Genomic DNA, 16,417 nt, shown 5'->3' with positions numbered 1-16,417 from the left:
TTCGCTAATCATCTCTCAGGTTGATTAGTAGCAGTGTGCATGTGGGGGACAGGACACCCAGTAAACTGACCCTGGCAATGATCAGGAAACCCAAAGGCTTAGGTCTTGCACCCAGGGGCAAGCGCAGTGACAGAGAAGCATGCTTGCATTCCTAAATATATAAATATATATATCCACAAGGAAGAAGAAAATTAAAGTAAATGATATTTAAAAAAAACCAAACCAAACCAAACAAACAAACCAAAAGAAAAAAAAAAAAAGGCTGGCTTGTCAGGGGTTGGGGACAAGAAGGCTCCGGTGTGTGTACTTACATAGAGGTCAGCACCGTAAAATCCGTCCTGGTAAACCACACTGCAGAAAATCCACACAAAAACAAAACAAAACAAAAAAAAACAAACAAAAAAACAAAAAACAAAAGAACAGAAAACACATTCCGGTTATTGAGGACGGCAGCATGCACATGCGTTTTACACAGGCAGGTGATGTATGAATCCACAACCTCGGCTTTTGGCAGGAGCAAATCAGCGAGAGAATGTGTGTGCGCACGCACGCTAGACGGCTCCAAGTCATCTTCCATGGCATGCAAAGGGGTAAGGGGCGGGTAGAGGGGGAGACAGTATGCAAAGGAGAGAGGGAGGGGAACCACCATCTTGTACAATAAAAATAGACTCAAAAAGATCTGATGTCCTGAAGAAGAGAAACAAGGGTTTAGAAACCTCCACTCTGGTTATTCTCCTGGAATGATTTTATTTACCCCCTAAACACATGGAAACATTGGCTTCATGAAGTGGGCTTGTGAAATCGAGGAGCCCCTCAGAAGGCATCTCACAGGGGCTGGAGTCACCTATGTCAGAAGCACGTTTCAGAGTTGTGTATGATTACGTATTTCGAGCTTCACAGGGCTGCATGACTTTGTTTCTGATATCCATACATCACCTGCTTTTACCCTGCACATTAGACATGCGATAAGATTTGGCTGATCACACAAGCATGCAAAGTATTATTATTCAGCATCTTAAAGAACCGATGCAACACCTCAGGAAAACAAGTCAATCAATTCTGATCAAAGTAAACACAGAGAAATGTAATTAAAAAGAAAAAACCAAAAATACCCACAATGCATTGCTTTCACAAGCAGAGATAATGAGCTAAAAAGGTTAGGTGACTGGTCCAAGGTCCAAGAATTGAAAGGTGCAGTGGGAGTCCCTGGTAGTAACGACCTATTCCGTAGCAGAGAGGAGCAACTGGAAGGATTTCCATGGGATGGTGCTTTTTCTGCTTTAAGCCATACTTTTCTTTCTCTCAGAACTTCAAGCAGGAAAACTGTTAAACCAGAGCCTGGGGTTCTCAAAGAGCCACTCTTACCAGAGCAATCGCTAGCGTAAGACTACGCAGCTTGCTTTGGGGACAGGGGTTGGGGAAGGATGAGGAAGGAAGAGAGGGGATGCCCCCCACCCATTTGAGTTCAGCGTGTGCTTCATACTGAGGAATTTCCTCCTGCTTTGTCCTCTGAATAGTTCCACACAAACTCGCTCAAGGCTTTAAAAAGCATTAGCCCCACCATCTGTGATGTTCATGGATCTGATGTGCATGACTTACCAGTAGCATTAAAGAAAAAAAAGAAGGTATGGAACACTAGCTTTTCTTTTGATTATTGTTTTTTACTCATCAGACAGAATGTGAAATGCTGCCAAGAGCCTGCCACCCTCAGACACCTATTGTAAGGCACGCACACACAAAAAAGCCCAGCAGATCTTGCCAAAATTCTGCATGCTATTACTAAAAAAAATAAAATAAAATAATAAAAAAAATCTGTTGCAGTGTTAGCTACTGCTTGAATGATTTAGTCTTGTTGTCTTCCCCAGAAAAAGTACACTCCATTCCCAATGGACAAAGTTACTATGGTCTCCAAGAGCGCTGGGAGCAGATATGAAGATAGAGACCCTTGTTAGAGGAAGAGGGGAGCCACTTCAGCAGGGAGAAGCAGGCCATAAGATCATGTTTGTTGAAGCTAAATTTTTACAACCACATAACAAAGAATTTGGCTCCTGGGGCAGTGACTTACATTGCTGGGTTCTCTATCTAGGACCAGGAGTGTTTTAGCAGTGATACTCCACCTGCTCCTGCAGGAAAGGCAAACGCATGACAGAGGAAGTGACTGTTGGTTTATGAACAGGTTAGCAGTTTTAACAGTTATTCCGAACACAATCAGTTGGATGAATATAAGCATTACCACATTGGATCAGGCCACTATTCCTGTAACTTACAATCCTGTCAGGAAGAGATACTAGCATCAGCTCTCCAGAGGGAACTGCAAAGAACACTAATAACAGGTAAGAGCGAGACTTTCTGAGTCTAAACAACCAAGCACATATGCATCCTCCATCTCTCCTTCAGTTAGGACTTGACTGACATCAACTGCTAGGGCTGAAATTTAGCAAGGTTTATTTATATTCTAGAATATCCTTATCTGTGATTCTTAATGCTAGCAAAAACTGAGAGAATTCCTTCATTTGAGAACCACAGAGACCATTCTGGTTATGTAGACTGACCAGAAGCATAAAGCAGCCCAGCAGCCCATCAAATCTCAGTGGCATCTGCAAAAAAGTCCACTAGCTGAGCTAAAACACAACCATGAGAAAAAGAAATATGCTGGTTTTATAAAGCAGCCATCAAATCATTTAGGTGTACCAACAGTTGACTTTGTTGTAAAATGAACCAAAAAACCACTCCAAACCCCCAAAGCTCTCTACTGCCTCATATCTAGTCGGACTTTTATCTACTGCTGGTTTTGAGTCAGTGAATCCTCTATATATTTACACTCCTAGACTAAATTATTTTTTACTATGGCAAGCCTACTCTTCATTTAGGTACCTAATGACCGACCATGAACAAGTCAATGCCTAACCTATAGCTTGAAAACTAAAATTGATCAAGCTTATTTAGTTTTGAGAGTTTTACAGTAGGCAAGTTTTTTTTCAGACTGACTTAACTTACAGCTTTTAGTCTGAAGTGTAATTTGTCAGCATTCTCGTTTAGAAAGCATGGCCACTACAAATCAGGGCAATATTCCAGTACAGGTTTTACTCATGCTATATATCAGAGGTTATAACATCTCCTTAATTCTATTGAATGCCGTCTAGGTTATAAATTGAAGGTTGTATTTGTATTCTGAGGTCAGGCTCAGGTGACTATCTACCATCCTGTACAATGGTCTGAGCAATTGCTTTCTAAGGTATGAATAGACTTTCCTGGATAAATGTCCATATCCATATGTAAGTATGTACATTCCACATATGCATTAGTAAAACTTAGTTTGAGTTCTTGAAATAAATGTTAAAACTATTACGAACGATAATATTTCTTGCACGTTCCTCTAGAGTACCTAGCACTAGGCACTGTGGAAACTTACTCGAACTTGAATGGCCCTCAGGTCTGATCCAGTATGGCAATTCCAATGAGTTTTTATTTATCTACATTCTGCTTTTTTTTTTTATTCTGCTAAGTTCTCAAATGCAGTGATACCATTAAGTTGTGTAACTTAAACACCACTAAAGCTTTGTGAAAACGAATTCCTTCTACTAGGTTTAACCAGCAGCTTACTTTACTGTCTTCTTCCAGATTACTCACTATGTCTTGATCACTCATGTGCTATTGACTGATCTGATGGTGTCATCTTGCCACTGACCAGGAAGAAAGCAAGTGACGCAGGATAAGCTGTCTGACTCCATGGAGGTCAACAGTGCCCACGTGGAGCAGTGGTTGTCCTACAGGTTACTGCACCATGGAAATGAATAGCACATTTTGTATTATTCCACAAGGGAGATTCAGACTATGATGGCAATAAGGATCAGAATTAGTTAATTACATCCCAGTGCATGGGACTAGGGACAGTTCTGGGCCATTTGTGAACCTGCCTTGCTTACTGCTGCCCTGCAAGTGTTTACCAGATAGTACACTGCCCATGAAGACAAGAAATCAGTCAGCAGGGTAATGTAAGTAAACACAGTCATGAGACAGTATTTGGAAGGAATAATCACTGGAACCTAGCCCGTATTCCAAATGGAAATAAATCTTTTATACAAGACTCGGGCTGATTTATATTAAAGACAAGCTTAGAGTTCCTCCCAGTGCACCACTCGTGACAGCCTCTTGCTAGGAATGATCCAGCCGTTACTTCCAGGGATGAAGAGCACATCCCCTTCCCGGTGCAAGTATTTCATATTCTGGTAGACGCCAGCATTTAGCTCAGCCTTGCTTCTCTGTTTCACTGTGGAGCGCTTCCTAATAAAACCAGACTGGGTCATTTTTAGAGCAACAGACAGGCAAGTTGCAGGTCAGAGGCTATGGTTAGAGGCTATAGAATATGAACTAGGAGTGGTGGCAAAAAGAGGTGGATCTGAAAACCCACAAGAAACACTCTGTTTGGAAGGCCAACATGTTGAGACAAGAGGTTTCATTTAAAGTCTTCCGGTGAATTAAATACAAACATTGCCATATTTTCCAGAGAGCAAAGCTAGACAGATACATGACCACTGCAGCTTGCTTCCTTGAGCTCTACTTTAAATATCAGACCGGACTGTAGAAAGAAAAAGCCACAGCAGCTCTCACCACTTAAACTGCTACAGAAGGTATTGCAAAGCTTATCCAACATATATCAGGCTAGCTCTTTGCACTGATGTGTGTGGCTTCCACCTCCGTTTTTAATGAAAGATTTATAATTTATTTTCTTCCCTTTTGGGGCTAGTCTAAAGGAAGAAAGGGTCAGTCCACTTCTCTGTGTTGGAGGATTCATTCCTACTCCTATTCTTTCTGAGAACATTGCCTGGAAAACATGGCAAGTAAAATTCCAGAGACAGGCGATATGAATAAAGCATCCTCAAAATTAGAAACAAAACAAAAAACGACAGTTTGGAAGGGATTTGCTGATTTATCTGTTGTTCCATCACACTTAAACAAACCAATGAAAACCCAAAACAAAACTCACATACAAACCTAGTTCCCTGTACTTTTAAACAGCACAATACTCTGGTAACAGCATCTATTCCACTGCATTACTAGCGAACAGTCAGAGGGCAAAGAATGCTAAGGCCACGCATTCACCATTGCTTCATACAACAGTAAGAAGAACGCTGCACTTTTGTTCTCCCTATATCCCAAACACTCCCAGCTTTAAATTAATGGACTTGATTAATCTTTGTTTTAAACCTTTTTAAACCGTCTCCAACAAAGAAAGCAAATCCATTGTGGGTAACTGGCTCTTCTGTGTCCTACTGCCAGATGGTGAGGCATGAAGGTAATGGATAATACTCCTCATTCCTGGATATGAAAACACAAATGGAGTGCAAAGAGCAGAACCTTTTTGGAAATTTTAGACCTTCTCTCTGCATCCTTCTCAGCAGCGTAATAATGTATTGGGTGAATGGATGACTAATACCACGTAGACAAATTGAAAAATTATGAGAAGGAATCCATCAGCGCTTTAAGCTGCTGCAAGTACTGAGAATTGTTCCAGTCAAGAACTTAATGCAGAAAAATTTAGATTTGCCCCCACTAGATGCCATTGTGTGCAGAATGCTCTGGCACTAGCAATATCCTGACTCTCACCATCCAGACAATTTTAGTTATTTTTTGGTTAACCAATCAACTATTTGACACGTTTGTGCAGAGCACTCTGCTCTCGTGACCAGTGCTTACCCTGGGTAGGCAGGGATGGCTGTGGGAGGTACTGCCCGGACTGCCCCATACACTGTCCTTCCTCGGCCCCTCAGATGGGCTCCCCGAAACGCGGCTGCTGTGGTGGCTGCAGTTGGATAGGGGAAGCCTGGAACTGTAAAGACAGACAAGGTGGAGGGTGAAAAGGATCCAAACTCCTGTCCAGAGAACAGCGGTCTGCTTCAAACAAAGTGACACAATAGCTCCACAGCGGTGGGACATTTTGCATCAGTCCTGCAGAGGGGCATGCTTATAACCCAGCAAGCATCCGATACATACTTCCTGCTACACCATGGCCTTTGGGGGAAGAAGGGTTGCAGAGAGGTTTGGCATGCAAGAGGTTAATGCTTTGGCATGCCTCACCCACCACAAACAGGGTACAAATCCCCCCGCCTTTTTACACCGCCATGCAGTCTGGTTAGAGTCCGAGAAGCGCAGAGAGTTACTATCAATATAGCAGGCGGCTCTTCCAAAACTGCAGAGGCTCTTTAATATAATTTGTCAAGAGGCCCTTAAAGTCAACCAACTTACATCAGTCTCTTCCCTCCTTTCCCCTCCCACTCTTTGCCACCCAATCCTCTGCATGTTCATTTTAAAGCCTGAAAGACAAGATAGCCCATATAACAGCAGCAGAAATTTCCCATAAATTGCCAGTTTACTCAGAGCCCAGCTTCATTTAACAAGCGTCACCAATAATTGGCTCCATGTATAGTGGGGCCTGCTTTATTACGCTTTACGCTGAAGTAAACTGGCTCATGATGAAGTGATGTAAAACCTCAGAGGCATCTGCAAACACGTAATAAACAGATACCGAGAGGGAAGGAGTCTCAGGGCGCAAACCCAACCCAATGTGCGTCCAGGTGCATGCCACTAGGGGCCCTGCAGACTCGCGGTTTGGCAGCTTGTATAATATGTACTTTAGGGATTTGTCTGTTTGGTTTCTTTGATTTCAAAAGGGGGAGGGGGGAAAGGGAATGACCTATTCCTCACACACACCCTCCCCTTGTTCTGCAGCCTCCTCATCGCTCAGAAAGACCCATTCACCAGTACAGAAACACACTGCAGATGAACAAGTTACAGCCACTGCACAGTATACTTTGGCTCCAGGTAAACTCATTCCCAGCGAGACCCATCCTTTCAAGTATATATTATACAGACTGGAGAGAAAAAGGGTAACAGGTCATCATTAACTCAAGCACAGTAACAATATAGGGGCCAACAGGGACTACTTACTGATTAAAGGAATGTAAGTGTTAATACCCCCCCTTCCTGACAGGGGCACTGCGGCGTCATTGCCCAGCGAGACATCTGCTTGAAAGCTGGACGCTAATTTAATTTTAAAAAGAATAAAAAAACAAAAACAAAAATGTAAAAAGGTTATAAAGAAACAGCAGATTGAGAACATAAACAAACACCACTGCAGTTAAATGGCAGAAGTGGAAGTGTCTACTTAAGCTCTACCTGCATATAACTCAGGGCCGTACACCGCTCCAACCACAGGACTCAACTTCCAACCTGAAACAACAAAGACTGCAGTGAATGCCAAAATCTACACCAAGAGAAGGAGCGGGCAGTGTGGGTAGGGGGAACGGTTTCTTGTGTGCGCCCCAGCTTCACATGCACAGCTCTTTCCAATTTCTGCTTTGCCTCAATCCCCCTTGGTGTAGATGGAGGCCAACTGCCTTTTTCTAATGTCAAGTTCTAGGTACAGGTCGCTGTATCGGAGGGAACAGCGAAACATCAGCTGACCCGCAGCAGGCAGAGGCACCACTGAGGGAATGCCAACTACCTTATATCCATATTCGCCACAAACACCATGCGACCCTGCATTCTCTGCACAAACCTTACTGCTAGCTCCTCCCTGCTTTCACCTGGAACACTGCGGATCCAAAAGCTCTCTAAAGCCACCAGCCCGGACTGTCGTCCCAGGCAAATCAATTTATAGCCTTAAATTCTCAAAACACCCTTCTGTCTTATTTACTAGGGATCTGCTAAAAAGCAACAGTGTCTGAATTTCCTCACTAACCGAACCACACAACTATGGTGCAGAAAAGCAATTCAGTCTATTCATCTCACATTTTCCTCTCTGTGTTATTTTAGTATTTCCTGTCTTCTTTACACTGCTTTTCAGGTGAAAGCCTTCCCAGAGAATTGATTTTAGTATCATCTGGATAACTGGCAAGAACTGCAAATCATCAACATAACACCTACAAAAGAATAGTGCTTAAAGAAGTCATAACTGGGGTATGAGGAGGAAGACATTTCCCAGTCAGATCTAGAAACGTATCTGTCTTCCCCCCCCACCTTTCGCAGGAAGAGAAGCAAGGGGTGTAAAGCTAACATCACGATCCGGGCTGGCTTCCACAAAACACTCCTTTCAGGAAAGATCTCAGCTGTTCAGCTAGCAACCACACAGGCATTTTTATTTAAATAAATCCATACTCTTCCTCTGTCTTGGAGTCCTGACGCAATCACTGCTCTTTTACACCTCTAACGGGCCTAGAAACTGTACGAACAACTTTGTGAACTGCAGCCCATCAACACCACCCCTTCATCTGCTGGCAGAGTATGCCCATCAACACCACCCCTTCATCTGCTGGCAGAGTATCAACGAGAGATGCAATGCATTCTCCCTCCACAAGACTGGGCACATTGCTGCTGTGCTGCCCACCCTGATGACAAAACACTCAAGTGAGTGGTGGCAATGAGGGGACTGGCATCAACCCTCAAATTTGAGAACGGTTGTACGACCACTCATCAGTACGCCTTGAGCCTGGTCTAATACTAAATACCTTTGCATAGCTTTAAAGCTGGCTTTTAATTGCTGGCTGCTAAAGCAAAATACTCCTACCTGTTATCATGGTTTCACAAGTCATTGCTATGTAAGCCAAGATTTGTTAACAAATAGTCATAGATGTTTTCTGCCCTTGTTTTCAGGACAACATAACATGGCTGCATTGCCTTTTACTACAAAATCTCCTGGATCCTTTCAGACATGGAGACTCAGGATCCCAGCCTTTCTGCCTGTCCCCGTTTCCCCAGTTCTCTAACCAAAAAAAGATTGATTTGCCAAGACCCATGCGACAAGTCAGAGCCACAAATAAAATCCGAATCTTCTAAGTTGTAATCAAAATGGATTCTTACACTAGCAACTACCTATATGCAGCTTCCTGCCTTGTTGAAGCTGTTTGGGAACATTTTCAGACCAAAAAGAATTTTTCTGCCTGTTTCAGGACAAAGACTCAGATTCAAAATCTGTATCAAAGCAGCATTCAGTTCTGTCAGAAGAACGACTTTTTATGCCATATATGCCTATGCAATAAAATTACTGCACAGTCTGAAGAACCAAGATACCCTGATGAAACAGGATTCTTCATTACTCAAACAACTTGGTCTTTCTCTATTCAGGTTCAGTGGAAAACGACTGAACACAAGCACAGTCTGTAACAAAAAGTGAGCAAACCAGCAGCGTAATGCCTCTGTTTTCTTGGCTGCTTGGGTATAGCTGTACTTTGACAGTTAGAACCTAAACTGAGATATATCCAATTATATATCCTAAGTTATGCTTCTGTATTCATATTTAGGTATCTACGTGATGGCAATAAGGCTCAGGACTACTGCATATCCCACTGTACAGCAACAGCTTGCAAGTAGTGACAGGCAACCCACTGGTCCCTGGTTCCTTTAGCAGCTTGGCCACATTGGGCAAGTCTACTCCTCTCGATCCCCAATTCTCCATCTGTAAAAATGGTATTCCTCCATAAACGCCTGAGGGTTATACTGAAGAACAATGCTATAAATTATAGTTTGTGGTTCTTTGGTAATTTCTTTTGGGTTTTTTGTTTTTTTTTTGGTCCTGAGGAGAGGTCACAACTTTTCCCTTTTATCTTTCTTCAAACCTTTCAGCTCATCATTAGTACAAACAGTCTCTCTTACCATTTGCATATGGCGTGACCATCTTCTTATTGGTCATCACTCGTGCAGTGGCATTGTTAACCTAAAAGTAAGAAAGGGGAAGGGGGGGGAGAGGGAAGGAAGCATAGCACATTAGGGAAAATGGTGGAAAACTCTCACGTAACACACATACTTCTCTGAGCAAAAAAAATTAAACTAATTTTACAAGAATGCAATCTTTAAATTACTTTTAACAGTTGCCATTTAATTATAAAAGTTACAGCTAAACGTGGCACTTTAAAATTACGCATTAAACAAAAGGCCAACAAGAGTAAAGGACAGATTCTCCGCCACCCTGCCACCCCTTGGCGTGTGCTTATTTTCAGCTCATTGATCAGAAGGGCAAAACTTTGGAGGTTTTGTCCAGGTTCTGTTCAAGAGGCAGCGATAATTTCTGCAGCCAGGGCAGGGGAACTGAACCAGGTGGTGCACAAGCTGACTTGCTTCTCAAGCTCAGCATTGGGATTGGGGCCCAGCAGGTCACTGGCAGGCATACCTTTTCGATAGAAAAAGGTAACCTGGATTCTATCAGCTTTAGATTTGAACTCCCAAGGCTTGAGGAGACTTCTGGAACTCCAGCAAGCATTTGGACGGTCTATGTTCAGTTTTCCTCCCCACTATTTTCAATTTTTTTTCCAGATTATTTTTTCCTTGTCACAAATCTCACAAAGCAAAAAGAAGAAATACATAGTAATAGACCTTTGGGGTTTTTTTGGTTATATTGTGCCCTCCACCCTCTTTACAGAGCTCTGCGTAAGTTCCAAGCGGTTTGATTGCTCAAGCAAGTGGGGTGTTACCACAGAGATGGTGCTGATAAAGAAAAGATGGACTGATTTGGAAGCCAAGTTACTGCAGCCCTGTGTCAGACAGCCTCAAAGTTCTTGCAAGGAGGGTGAAGTCTTTATACAACATCAATAATTTATCAAAACCCATTTGGCATGGGAATTGAGGCCAGGGTGAAGAAGGGAAAAAAAAAAAAAAAAAAAGGGGATATAAAAATAAAAGCTGCCTCAGGCCCTTGAGACTTATGGATGGTGAGCATACGCAGGGTGGGGAGTCTGGAGCTACATTTACTCTTGTTTCAGCCCCAAAACAATAGAAACATTACACATTTAAAAAGAAAGAATGGGAAACAACAATGATGAGACTGAGAGCATGCAGTTAAACACACACAGATAAAAGAAAGAAAAAAAAAACAACACAATTGATTCAGAGGGTGGGGAGGGGAGGAGGGAGGAGATAGGGTCTCACAGACAATCATTAAGATGGAGCGAGTGCCTGAAATCAGCTGCTACAGCAAAGTGCAACACAAGCACTTAAAGGAAAAATTGCCAGAACCGATCAGAAACCACCAGTCAGCAAAGAGACCAACAGCTGCATTTAACCAAGTAAAGAAACTGGGGAGGAAGGGAGAGAGAAAGAAAAAAAGAGAGAAAACAAACAGTAACAGCTACAAACAGGTCTCAGAAAGAGAGAGCAGCAGAAAGAAGGGGCAGGAGAGAGAGAAGAGGAAATGGGTGCATTAATAAAAACCAGCCAAACTGGAGTTCAGTAACTCTGAGTAAGATGTGCAAGGGGAAATCACCATGAAGTCAGTAATCAAACAGCTCAGACTGCTACAAAACGATATGTACATCCAAAGTCCAGGCGGCATTACTCAACAGCATTGAAAATAAAAGGGGGAGAAGGGGGAAGGAGGTGGGTGGGGACAACAAGTCAAATCACATTTCGTAGTGTTAATGTGAGATGGCAGATGGATTTTTTTCTTTCTTATTTAATTTTGGTTTTTTGTAATTTTAAGAAAAATTAAAAAAAAAAAAAAAAGCTTCTTCTCTAGCGTTTTGTTTCACTTACCGCCAACTCGTACCATCGCCAGCATTGTGTATAGTTACCATGGAAAGAGTGAGTCAAGTGAAGGGCCCTAAACGCTAAACCATCGAAAAGGGAAATAAAAAAACAAAACAAAAAAAAAGCAAAATATGCAGACATCTTACTCAAAAACGGCGGCTTTTTGTTTTAATATTTGTACTTTTTTTCTTTCTTTTTTTTTTTTTTTTTTAAAGGAAAGAGGGAGAGAGGGGAAGACGCCAGTTAGCCTTCAACACAGTGCAATACCAAACTGGTCAACACCAGGCATGCCTGATATATGGCCATGTTGGCCATCCAACACTAACTTTTCACTCCCCTGTGGTGAGAGCTAGAAACTTTAAGGATTAGCTTTCACCGAGATGACTGTTGACCCTGGGCAGGTCAAGAACCCAGTGGTGTGTGTAGCACAGCCCACTCGGGGCTTCTGCCCCATGTCTCCCCTCCCCTCCCACCACGGACATCATCTCACACTTGCATGGAGGAGAACTGGCCTCAGAGGAAAGAGAGGATATTGGCTGGCCCCCTGCTTTCTTTTTTGGACACAGAGTTAGAAGTCGGACAGTACTCTTTCAGTTAGTTTTGTTCAGGCCTGGTAACAGGAAATCGGAGCCTCGCAAACTGAAGCAAAGGAAAAATCAAGACAGCAGAAGGGCAAAAATTTGGAGTGTGTGGGAAAAAAAACTTAATAAAAGAAGAAAGAAAAGAAAAAAATACCCAAAACAACAATAAAAATATTCTGTAAGGGGTGTAAACTTTTATACATTTCAGTGCAGGGAGGTGAAGGACACAGACACAAACACACACGCACACACAAGACTGGGATCCAAATGTGAAATAAGTGAAGCAAGACACAAAAAGAAATCAAAAGAATAAATATAAAGAAGAAATTGAATTACTGAAGACATGCACCTCGATTTTACGGCCCTCTACCACGGTGCCGTGTAATTTCTCCCTGGCCCTGTCTGCATCAGCACTATTCTCGAAAGTTACGAACCCGAATCCCTGCATGCAGCGGGAGAAGGGGGGAAAACATGCACATCGTTATATATTGAAATACTGATCTCTAGGTAAATAGAGAAAAAATATCACAGTATGAAATCAACATCAGCACAACTCAGCAATAACCTCCTAGAGTCACATTGTTGGTTCATGCATGTTTCATAAATGACAGAAATTAAATTCGATAAAATAAAGGAACTGTAATCATAATAATAATAAGAGTAATTAAAAAAAAAAAGAAAACATAAAAGCAATTGAGGCCAGACCAAAAAAGAAGTACAAAGTTACTCGAGACAATTTTTTTGTTTTGTTTTGTTTGTTTGTTTGTTTAAAAACACTAAACCCTGCTTCAACATAGGCAAGCTGGTCAAGCCCAAGCAGGGCTTCTCTCCCCTCTGCTAATTAACACACATGCTTTGCAGAACCCCAGCCCGCCCCAGACGCAGTACAGGACATAGACACTGAGCAGCACTTTGTTCTCTTGAGAAACTGCTATGAGAGCGAGCAGCAATCTGAGTTCATGCCTGGCACCAAGAATTCTGCGAAGCTTTAGGCAAATCAAACACTGAACCTTGCTTTTCCCACCTGTAAAATGGAGACAATAATTACCTACCTTAGAAAACTGTTGACAGGAAGGGCTGTTTGTAAATCATCCCTTGTAAGCTCTTCGGGGCACAGCTCATGTCTAATCCTATGCCTGTAACTTCCCTAATAACGCATGAGGCCCTGAAAGTAAGCAGGGCTTCTAGGTGGCACCATCAAATAACATTATTTAACATGAAGACTTGGAGTATCACATATTCTAGTTTCAAAATGTTCCTTTCTATAAGTACTGTGTTAGACTTGAGTGTAAATCTAAACACAAGGCAGGTTTTGTTTGCCACTGCTGACCTACTGCTACCTCCCTCCCACTCCGCTAACCCATCTTACTTGGCTTTGTTCTGAGATAGCAACCTCTACACCATGGACAGTAATAAATCTCTGCATAGTTACACCATGAAGTTCAAGAAAATTGATGTGCCCTGCTTGGAACAACCACAAAGGCTCAATGACTACTAAAATGTTCCTTTTCAGGTTTACTGCATCCATGATGGCACATGCAACACGCCTGTCCTACATGCTCATGCTGCTGCCACCTCATGCAGTCGCGTAACAGGGCAGGGTACGAGACCATGCTTCCTTCCACGGAGATGCGTGCACTGACATTAAAAACAGAGCCAACGTGACTAAGTGAATTAGGATTTTAACTAGGAAAAAATGGTATCTTATTACAGACAAAGGTGATGAGAGATTCTTCATGCCATTACAGAGAGCAGGGCCAAACAAAGCTCTGTTGCATTCTGCATTTAGGGTATCTTAAGAACAGGAGAAGGGCGACTGGCTCCTGTGGCTTGGTATCAAGCAAATATCAGTCTAATGTACAGAAAGAAATCTCTGCTGGCTCTGATACCTTGAGGAGCAGGAGGAACAAAACTTGCATTTGATGCAATGGAAACTCCCGGCATTAACCGGAGAGCGAGGTGATGGGAGTGAGCTACAGCTATGCTTTGTCAGGGAAATGGCATGCCAGTCTCGTGGCCCCCTCCGTGCAGCTTGGGGTCGGTATGTATGGACTAGGCCCAAAAGAAAAAAAAAAAAAAGCAGCATCTGATTTCTAAGCACTGTTAGCAACAAGACACAAGCAAGCCATCAAGTGCTTTTTAAAGGTCTTTATAATACTAATCTTAAAAAGCCCAAGCCATTTGCACATGCTGGCCTTTATCATCCACAGCTAGGCTTCCAGCACAAAACTGTTACACATTTGTAAAATGCAGCATTTTTTATTTCTCCCTCCCCTCCCCCCCCTTAACAGCAATAATAAAAGAACTTAGCCAAGTACTGCAATGTTGAGATCAAAGACAGCGCTCCTTTGGGCTCCAACCCAATAATCTAAAGCTTCAGATAATTTCATTTCTTCAGCTATAAATAAAAAGCTATATAAATAACAAACTGATGCCTTTTTCAGAACAGCATAAAAGTTTTCTGTTTAAATGATTTAAAATTGGAGCTACAAGAGATCGGGGCTAATAAAACAGCCCAGCCGCATGTAACTCTGAAATATGTCGCAGGAAACCAGAGGGGTGCAGGGGGTGTAACAGCAAAGCCGATTATGAAGGGACAGGGTATCGTGTCCGCTTCAAAGAACCCCTACAGAGAAAGGCAAGACTGAGAAACACAGCAACACCTTTCCCTCTGGTTCTATATAATGGGGAAAAAGCATCTTTAAAAGGTTGGGGGAGGAGGCGAGGTAAAGACTGAAACACAAATCTCTATTTCTCTCTTCTCTTTTTACATTAAAATTTCTGTTTGTTCTAGACAAGCCTGTGGAGACCGAATGAAATTTATGTCTTCGGTGATGATGTGAACTGAAAGCTGGAGAGCAGAGGGAAGGTAATTTTTTAGGCATCAATCTGTGCAGGCGAGAACCAAACTAAGACTATTTTAATTCACATTTGTTTGCAATTAGTGAAGTCTGTATGGGATTTTAAAAACCTCATTATCATTAAATATCTTTAAACTGATTAGGAATCTTCACTATTTTTAATGTTAACTCAAGGTAGGGTACAATCCACATGCAGACTATAAGAAAATAATTAACAATGTGAATTAAAACAGAATTAATCTGATTCTGAACAACATAACTAATTAACCACAATTTTTATTTTATTGACATATCAGTCCTTAGCTTGTGCAACTCTTTGTTGAGAACCATTTAATGTCAATGCTGAATTAACACTTTACATAGTTAACTATAGCAGAGTTAGTATTTATGCCACCTTGGTTTGTCTTCTTAATGCATCTCTTGGACATTCAGATTTTCATCAGGAAAAACAGGTGAGCCATGGTTGACATGTTTGTTATTTCTAAGTTTAGAATCTAGCAATAATGTATACATATTTTTGATGTGGGAAAGAAAAAAAGCACATACATATAACTTTAATTCCTTCTCACAGATGACCTGTAAAGAATAGGGATTAATTTGTACCTAAATATATATACAACAAACAATTCTCAGTTTTCCCTTCCAAGGTTGTCTTGCCCTTGGAAAAAAAAATAAAAAGAAAAGAGGCAGCAGATACCCAATATTTACTAGCTTAGTGTTACAGCAGGTACTGGTTTGCTCCATATTAGTAGGAATGGAGCCAGAAGAAGGGAAGATACAATCCTGGGTAAAAAAAGACTTAAGGTTTCTAAAATGTACATTATATAAATAGCTTGGGTTTAATAAGGCTGTTATGATTACCAACAATTCCTCTCCACCAGCAACTGCCAGGAACTCCTCCCAAGCAGAAAATACGTTTAAGCCTCAGTGTACCCAGTGAACGCTAAATAACCCCAAGCAAACATATTTAAGACTGGTGAGTAATTTGCAGTGCCAGACTAACCCCTTTTTACCCAAAGGTTTTTTCAAAGGGCCTGAAGGGACCGAGTAACTGCCACCCTTTTAGTCTGGCCTCAGACTCTGCAATAAATAACAAGCAACATGATGAGCAGTGAAAAAAAATTATAAATGTATATATAATTGAACGTTTCCATCTCTGAAGAATGAGAAAGAAAATTTACCATGTAACCGTAAAGGGAGAAATCAAAAGCAGACGGTTCTCCTGGGTGTGGCCAGAACACAGAAATTAAACAAAAAAACAACAAAAAATAAAGTAAAATAAAAAAAAATAAAACCAAAGGAAACTAAACAGAGCCCCTCGAAATCCATGCATTGTTAACCCTTCATTTGTCACAGAGTTTAGACCAGTCACCTCAGCAGCAGCATCTTTGCCTTGTACCACTGCAGCATGCTTGTTTTTAACCAATTTTTTTTTTTTTCTTCGCTCCTTATTTCCAC

The 16,417-nt window shown here is 41.7% G+C and overlaps 1 protein-coding gene across 7 annotated transcripts in view; it reads right to left on the bottom strand.

Annotated features, from left to right (window-relative positions):
* The window catches only part of RBFOX2 (RNA binding fox-1 homolog 2), a 115,660-nt gene that overhangs the window by 15,873 nt on the left and 83,370 nt on the right, over positions 1 to 16,417 (bottom strand). For 3 of the 7 annotated variants that reach the window (XM_082499657.1, XM_082499656.1, XM_082499659.1), the window contains exons 5-9: positions 12,448 to 12,540; positions 9,652 to 9,712; positions 7,177 to 7,230; positions 6,949 to 7,041; positions 5,698 to 5,830 (exon numbers count right to left, since the gene is read on the bottom strand). In XM_082499657.1, the coding sequence (XP_082355783.1) occupies positions 5,698 to 5,830; positions 6,949 to 7,041; positions 7,177 to 7,230; positions 9,652 to 9,712; positions 12,448 to 12,540 (434 nt within the window). Of the gene's footprint in view, positions 1 to 311; positions 352 to 2,065; positions 2,124 to 5,697; positions 5,831 to 6,948; positions 7,042 to 7,176; positions 7,231 to 9,651; positions 9,713 to 12,447; positions 12,541 to 16,417 lie in introns of all 7 variants that reach the window. The other 4 variants (XR_014270593.1, XR_014270594.1, XM_082499660.1 and 1 more) reach the window with 3 other exon arrangements.

This window comes from Vanellus vanellus (genome assembly GCF_965231255.1).
Source record: "Vanellus vanellus genome assembly, chromosome: 1".
NCBI classification, from domain to species: Eukaryota; Metazoa; Chordata; class Aves; order Charadriiformes; family Charadriidae; genus Vanellus; species Vanellus vanellus.
This window is presented reverse-complemented; position numbering and strand designations above follow the sequence as displayed.